The sequence below is a fragment of the Crinia signifera genome, chromosome 1 (genome assembly GCF_055691185.1).
Source record: "Crinia signifera chromosome 1, ASM5569118v1, whole genome shotgun sequence".
Classification (NCBI taxonomy): domain Eukaryota; kingdom Metazoa; phylum Chordata; class Amphibia; order Anura; family Myobatrachidae; genus Crinia; species Crinia signifera.
This window is the reverse complement of record NC_139217.1, coordinates 174,859,513-174,868,022: the sequence shown is the minus strand read 5'-3', so window position 1 is coordinate 174,868,022 and position 8,510 is coordinate 174,859,513. Positions and strand designations below refer to the sequence as shown.

The 8,510-nt window shown below is 43.0% G+C and overlaps 1 protein-coding gene across 1 annotated transcript in view; it reads left to right on the top strand.

Annotated features, from left to right (window-relative positions):
• Window positions 1-914: 914 nt before the first annotated feature.
• Window positions 915-8,510, top strand: part of LOC146064351 (UDP-glucuronosyltransferase 2A2-like) — a 78,601-nt gene continuing 71,005 nt past the window's right edge. The window contains exon 1 of the mRNA XM_083177751.1: window positions 915-1,874. Coding sequence (XP_083033877.1) covers window positions 1,154-1,874 — 721 coding nt within the window. The 5' untranslated portion in view covers window positions 915-1,153. The remainder of the gene's footprint in view (window positions 1,875-8,510) is intronic.

Sequence of the window (8,510 nt, the reverse complement as noted above, 5' to 3'; positions counted from 1 at the left end):
AACAAAGCTGGCACCCCTAGTTGCAGGCCCAGAATAATGCATCAATTGAGAAAGTGTGTCGACTGGTTTGTGTACCCATCCTATAGTAAGTGAAGACTCCAGACCGTGAACCGGAGAAGACTAGTGGGACCGATTCCAGGCGTACCAAGCAAGGTAATTCCCCTTAACGGTGCCTACATTCGTGCAGCACATACTTTTTGTACCGTACTATGTGATGCGTGGGAGCGCGCATCGCATAGTACAGAACGGATGCCGGCGAACGGCTCCGTGTATGGGCAGCTTTATTCTGATTCTGATTACATCACACTGTATCCCTCCTAAAAACAACAGTTTTGAACATTTATGTGGAAACATAAGGGCATATTAAACTGTAAAATGTATCTATATTGTTATACTTATGTCCATACATTTTTGTTTTGAAATGATCTTTCATTAAAATACTTTTTTTTTTTTATATATATATATATATACAGTGGTCGAAGTGGAAATTTTGAAGTGGGGGTATGGAAATTTTGAAGTGGGTGTATGGAAAAGTAAAGAGTGAATATAGTGCGCACCTTCGGACACCCCCCTGTCCATCAACGTCCCCTGCCAGACTGCCCCGTTGTACAGGGGTATTACAAAAGCACAATATGTGCTGCTGAGTGATCAGAGAGCATCCTGAGGGGGGAAAAAAACTTTTTTTTTTATCTTCAGGTTAAAGTGGGGGTATGCCATACCCCCGTATACCGCCCCACTTCGACCACTGTATATATATATATATATATATATATATATATATATATATATTCTAGTGACTGAAAATAATGTAGTGGAGCATGCACAGAATGGCTTTCCTCACATAAACTCTCCTTATACTGCAGCCCAGAACTGATGAGTCATCTGACTGCGCTTCTTTTTCCTTTCAGAAGCAAATGCATTTTGGCACTGTTTCCTTTAATGTCTTTGCTATTGGATCCAATCCCTTTTTCTGCAAATCCACTTCATACTGCACATTAACAGTAAGCTCTGCCACAAGGCACTTAGCTGATTTCTTGAAGCATGAATATTTGATCATGTTCTGTGATGAACTAGATTTCAGCCAATCTCAGGTATTTTCTGTATTATGATTACAGTTCCTCCATCCTTATAACAGCTCTGATATTATACAGGCATGCTGTTCCTTCAGTGCATCTTTAAATCGTATCTGTTCCACCTTCTCCTGTCTGGGATTTGTCATTGCGGCAGCATACTAGTATGGCCAGCAGAGCACAGTCACTTTATGATCCTGAAACTGACCATACAGGAATTAATAGGAAGAGGACATAAAGTCACTATGCTGGTACATACAGCTTCCCTGCAAAAGGTCGTAAATGGATCCTCTGACCTCCAATTTGAAGTAGTAGAAGTAAACTTTACCGCCCAAGAACTGGAGGAAATTTGGCAGAGATATCTGCACTTCTGGATATATGAGAGGCATCAAGTATCGTTTTGGAGGATGTACAGCACCCTGAAGAGCCTCTCGAGGAAAGTCACTTACATCCACAAGCAGATATGTAAAGGCATTTTTGGGAACAAAAGACTGTTGGTCAAACTTCAGCTGTCAAACTTTGACATTGTTCTCTCAGACCCAGTATTGCCATGTGGGGAGCTGCTGGCTCAGATTCTGCAGGTTCCCTTTGTGTATACCCTGAGATTTTCTGCAGGTTTCGTGTTTGAGAGACTGTGCGGTCAAGCTCCTGCTCCAGCTTCCTTTGTCCCTGCTGCCACTTCCGAACTACAGGAGCAAATGTGCTTTTTGGAGAGGGTTCAAAACTTTCTGCTATACGTTGTTCATGATCTCTTCCAGCTATTGGTTTGGAAGGAATGGGACTACTTTTACAGCAATATACTTGGTGAGTTCACAGTCAGCATGCATAAAACATTCATCATTCCACACACTAGGTAATACTGTGTTCCTGATCATAGATTGACAGTTAATAGTTTGACACCATATAGTCAATATGCATTGACAGGTATAAAAGTTCAACAGGTACAAAAAGATGACAGTGCTAAAGATTGGCCGGTTGAAAAGGTTGATATGCCACTGTTCAACACACATGGTCGACACAATTGTTTTTTTTTACTTTTTCATCATTTACCATCTGCGGAAATAGTAACCTGTGCTGAGTTAGATATGGTTACATATACAAATGACTGTCAGGGGCCGCATTAGCGGCACTTGCCTTGAGCAGCCGGGCTCTGCAGCTTTGGTCCCGGCTGTTGCCAGGCAGCCGGGGCGACGTGTCAATTCCAGTCCTGAACTTCCGCTCTGCTGGTGTGTCCGGTCCTGCTGGTTAACCTATTGTTACCTGAATCCCGGGAGGCGACCTCTGGCTATTTCCTGGCTGCTCATCCCCGTTCCCTGCAAGAAAGTACATCTAGCTTTTGTTTCTCTTATGCCAGTGGTTCCCAAACTTTTTTGAATCCCGGCACCCTAGAGCATGAAAATATTGTCAAGGCACCCTATGTTAAACATTTCTTTTTGAAAAATTATGAAACATATATTAAATTGAGTAACTTGTGTTTAAATGTCATCCTTATGGTCAGTTATATGGTGATGGACAAAATTTGCTTCCGTTTATACACATATTTCATAATTGCCAGCCACCAGCACTGGTTTTGTCTCTTACAATGACCATAAATAATTTGAATTGTTTCTGGACTACCAACCTGAGGCACCCCTGCAAGTGTCCTGAGGCACCCCAGGGTGCCACGGCACACAGTTTGGGAACCCCTGTCTTATGCTGATATTTAGCAGGGAGGTTAGCAGACTTTCTTAGTTAGCTGTGTGAGGTCAGGTTTCCCAGTTAGGGCCTGTGCTTAGGCCATGGCTTTAGGCCACACAGTTCAGTGTCTGTAAATATCCCAGTTATACCCCTTTCACACTGCACTTGTTAAACGGTATATTGCCATTTTTTTCCATTTTAAAACGTTTAAGGCTGCAGTGGGAAAGCACCAGAGTTCATTTACTGGTTAAAGATGACCGTTTTTTTCAAAACGTTTAAAAAGCAGAGTCCTACACGTTTCAGAGCCGTTTTTTTATGCAGTGAGAATGGCTCTGAAACGGTATTTAGTAAAATCAACAGATTACAGACCTGTGATAGGCTGTCCCCTGCATTCTGCCTTGAAACGTGTTCAGGGGATTAAACGGGTTGACTGATGTGAATGGTATTTAAACGGTATTTAAAACAGTAATCTACTGCAATGTAAAGGCTCAGACCCGTTTTAAATACCGTTTCAATATACCGTTTTTTAAAATGTTTAGGCAGTGTAAAAGTGGTATTACTGTTTTTGTCTTGGTGTTTATATTCTTCATTAGCACATATTCTTGTTGTGATACATTGCACTCTCCTTGTCTTTGTCCTGCCCACTCTGTCTCTGGGAAGTGGCCTGTGCCTGATCAGTGTGTGCTGAGCTGGGGTGCCCTGTTTGTGTAAATGAGTCCTTGCCTTTTGTACCCCTTCTTGTCTCTCAGCCTTGTTCTTTAGTCTTAGGTGAGTTTTCTGTAGGCACAGGGGCGGATCCAGGATAAAATGACAGGGGGGGGCACCATGATGAGAGGGTTTAGGTGGGGGAGGGGCGGTGTTAGTGGTGCCAGTGTACATGCTAAGAGAGCGGCAGAGAGAGGGTGAGAATGGGATTAAAAATAGGCCCTGGCATTTAAAGTATGCAGGCACACCATGGCGACAAAAGTGAAGGATGTAGTTGTGCGCGCCGAAGCTTTGCTCTGGAAAAGGGGGTGTGGCCACTCAACAGGGGGCGTGTCCTTGAGTGTAGTGTACAACACCATATACAACTTCTACACATTATGTAACAAAATACTAGACCCCATTATGCTTGCGCCTTACATATGATGCCAAATGGAATGAGCCAAAATGCAAATAATGCCACATGGATTGTGTCAAAACTCACATAATGCCACACGGATTGAGCCAAAATTTACATAATAACACACGGATTGAGCCAAAATTCACAGAATGCCAAATGGATGAGCCAAAATTCACATAATGCCACACGGATTGAGCCAAATTCATAAAATGCCATACGGATTGAGCCAAAATTCACATAATGCCACATGGATTGAGCCAAAATTCACATAATGCCACATGGGTTGAGCCAAAATTCACATAATGCCACATGGATTGAGCCAAAATTCACATAATGCCACATGGATTGTGTCAAAATTCACATAATGCCACACGGATTGAGCCAAATTCATAAAATGCCATACGGATTGAGCCAAAATTCACATAATGCCACATGGATTGAGCCAAAATTCACATAATGCCACACTGATTGAGCCAAAATTCACATAATGCCACATGGATTGTGTCAAAATTCACATAATGCAACACGGATTGAGCCAAATTCATAAAATGCCATACGGATTAAACCAAAATTCACATAATGCCACACGGATTGAGACAAAATTCACATAATGCTACATGGATTGAGCCAAAATTCACATAATTCCACACGAATTGAGCCAAAATTCACATAATGCCACATGGATTGCGACAAAATTCACACAATGCCACACGGATTGAGCCACAATTCACTTAATGCCACACAGATTAAGCCAAAATTCACAATACGCTTCATAAACAGGGACATTGTCCACCAAAGGCGCGCATTAAGCATTTACACCATAATGTCCATTACACGTTAAGTTACACGCCATTATGTCCATTATGTATTATGCCAAACACCATAATGCCTATTAAAAATTATGCTACATAAGTGCTGCATATCTACATGCTCATTGCCAAGGGTTCCATGCTCATTGCCATGTGGGTTTATATGCTCATTGCCAAGGTGGAATACATGCTCGCGGTAAATGGGGGACAGCCGCCACCAGGCAGAAGTGATAGCCACTGACAGTGGCAGAGCCTGGCTGTATTCAGAGCACTGCAGGTCCCGGCTATTTGAAATAATACCCCTTTCACACCAGAAAATGCATTCCCAGGTTGGCAGGCGATATCTCCAGGCGATATCTCCGGTTCCCGGGGGGCTAGAGACACAGGGTTGGGCTCGTTGGAAAGCACTGGTCCTCAGCTATAAAATGAAATGATAGGGGGCACGTGCCCGGGTGCCCCCCCCCCCCCCTGAATCCACCACTGTGTAGGCAGTGTAGTTCCCGTGCTTTCTGCTCCCGACCGCTAGCTGCCTGGGGCCCTTTGGGTGAAGTCTACACTGCCACTTGTCGACATAAGTCCTGGTGACATACAAGTACCGGTGGACACATAGGGGATATTTACTAAGAATATGAATACAAAAAATCATATTCATATTCTTACTACAATCTGTTTCAGCCATATACAAAATCGTGTTCCGGAGGGGAATTTACAAAGCAGTCAAATACGACTGCTTTGTAACCCTCCGATGGTGTAATGATTTGTATTAGCGGCCGTATATACGGCCGCTAATACGGATTCGTGCAGGCAGTCTGCACGAATCAGTCAGATCCGTGCAGGCTTCAGTGTCAAAAATAAATAAATACATTTTAAAAAAAACAGCGTGGGGTCCCCCCCACAGCCGTAACCAGCACCAGGCTGAAAGAGCCTGGGCTGGTAATAAAAAATCAGGAAACTGGCAAATAGGGGTTCCACAATTTTTTTAAACCAGCCCCAGGCTCCAGGTCCGGGGCTATTTCCCAAAATACGGGGGAAAAAATGAATAGGGTTGCCCCCGTATTTTAAGAACTAGCCCCAGGCCAAACCAGCCAGCAGGGCAATGCCACAGCCGGGGGACACTTATTATATAAGGTCCCGCGGCCAAAGCATTAACCCTACCGACCAGTCAGCCTGGCCAGGGGTCCTGGGGGAGTGGGGACCCCCCCAATAAAGGGGTCCACCCCCTCAAGGACTTACCTGACCAGGCTGAAGCCTGGTGCTGTCCTCGATGCCCCTGGACGGTGAGCATCGAGCTGATCTTTGTGTCACGGACTGAGGAGAGGCGCAGAGATGTTTCATCTTCTGCGCCGTTACTCTGAATGATTCTATTGGCCGCCTAGCGGCCAATCAGGAGCAGAGAAAGGCGGCCAATAGAATCATTCCCATCTTCAATAGAACTCCCATCTTAGTAAATGAACCCTAGAATATAAATGGGATACTATGTTACCTTCAGTGAGGAACTAAAATTTTTAAAAGTAAAACATTTACCAGCAGATGAGCGGCTTTGAGGACGGCTTTGCATAGCGCTGCGCTATACCAGGTCGTTCGCCCCCTGCTGTCAGCGCCGGGCAGGGAAAATACTGACTGCATTATTTTTACACTGCAATATAGATCTCACTTTGAAGTAAAACCCCACCCAAATCTAATTATCTCTGCACAAATTACATCTGCCCCACCTGCAGTGCACATGGTTTTGTCCATTTGAGAAGGAATTTGCCTCTGAGAGTAAACCAGAAAAAGGGCCGCATTTATCAAGGGGAAAGTGAGAAAAAGTATGCGAAAAACATAAAAGTATTTTCGGAAGATTGAGGGGACAGCTATCGCATCTTTACAGTTTTCGCAGTTCCCATCTTTATAATGGGAACTGCTGTCTTTTCAAATGTATCATGTTACTAAGTAATTTTTCTTTCGGAACTTGTTCCCGGATAACTGCTAAAGTGGCGTTATCCCTCCCCAGTGTTCCCTCCTCCCTTACCTGTCCCTGAACTGCTGCCGTGCCATTGCTCAGCATAATACAGGTATTGGAGCGGGTCCGACAGGAGGCAGCTGGTCCCTGTCCCCTACTGTAGCAGCGCTGATCCAGCTGTCCATCGACTAAGCAGGACCCCCACAGCAGCAGCGGTGACCCGGCACAAATATAAGGGATTTTCCATGGATGCCCCATGTGTCCCAAAGTCCTCAGCTGCCAGTGTGGGACTTATGTAGATGGGAATATTCAGAAGTTGCATTTTACAAATATAGGAATGACATAATTGCTCCCAAAACAGAAATACCTGTTAGAATGACGTACACTGCTGCAGAGCAAGCTCTCACTCACATTTACCCATATGCACTTTTGCTTTGTAACATTTGCCAAGTTGGTTAAAAATATTGCACCTACTGTACACTTAAAAATAATATCCATTTTTAGGTGGTGTCACAACACTGCCATGGTTTTATTCTCTCTACCCCTCTCCCAGAGGATGGATTAATTGGGACTTCTGTGCTTCCAAGTCTGCACTGCAGGAAGTGCCTGTAATGTAGCTGGCAATGCCCCTTCCTTTCTTCACGCGCATTGATTGGCCTGGAGAAAAGGGGGAGTGTCCTCTCTTCGCCTCTGCAGTAGGCTGGTGATTGCAAGAACAGAGTGTTTACACACCTGCTCTCCCTGCCCACCTCCCTTCATAAATCCAAGTGAGGTAGCAAAACATTGCAATGCGATGTTAATGCGAAGTTCATCGATGTTAAAGTGAAAACATTGCAGTTTATTGATAAATGGGGCCCTAAGGCCCTTAGTCAGCTAACATTTTAGTCTAATTTTAGTCATAGCTGTGCAGTTTATTGATACTGTAATAGATTTAGCTGAAGATCATTTCTCTATCATTCCCTTGAATACTATGTATACCTTTTACTATGTACTTAGTCATCTAGGTATTAAAGAAGTGCAACACAAATTTCCTTCACAGCAGGTCATTTATATTCTGCAAATATCAATTCAAGAATACAATTGTTTTTTAATTAAAAATGGTAATTGAAGTAATTAAAGAATATAATAAATCACTAGAAAAAAAATACAACCTGCAAGTAGTACAGTACTAGTCTACTGCAAATAATGAAGCTGTAAGGATGCATATTATATTATATAACTTTTTAGCTAAAGGTAACTAAATAGCTAGCTACATAAACTGACAGAGTGATTCTCATGACAAATAGTTGTTGCGCAGCAGCTGCGCAAGTAAATAAATCTAGAGCCAGAGAGGATGGATAAACCTTTATAAAATACAGTATTATTAATTAAAGAATCTAATAAACCAATCACTCAAAAAATACAATGTGGAGGTGTCCAGACAAAAAATATACAGCATTTTCATCTAGTCAATTTTTCGTCATGATGACATAGACTAATACTGTATTTACTCAACATTTTCATTATTAAAAAATTCCTATTTTCGTTATTGTTACATTATAGTCAGAAAAAAACATTATCGAGGAATAGTTTTAATCTAAATTTTCATCAACGAAATTAACACTGGTAGAAGGAAGGGTATGTATACATACTGTGAGCTGTGAGGTGGTCAAAATTAAATGGAAATGACTTATATCAGGGCTTAAAATAGTCCTGGAGGGGTGGTGGTACTCATTTCCCATTTGCCATCTAATTACCTCCCTCCCCTCTCCCCATTACACAAAGCCAGGACCAGTGGGCATCCTCCTGCAAACTATAATGCGTTTCTGTTATAATTACTGTGCAGGGCCAATGTGGAGGTGGAACTAGCTCCACCTCACCATTACAGGTGGTGGAACACAGTTCTGCTCTGTTCCCCCATCCCCCACACT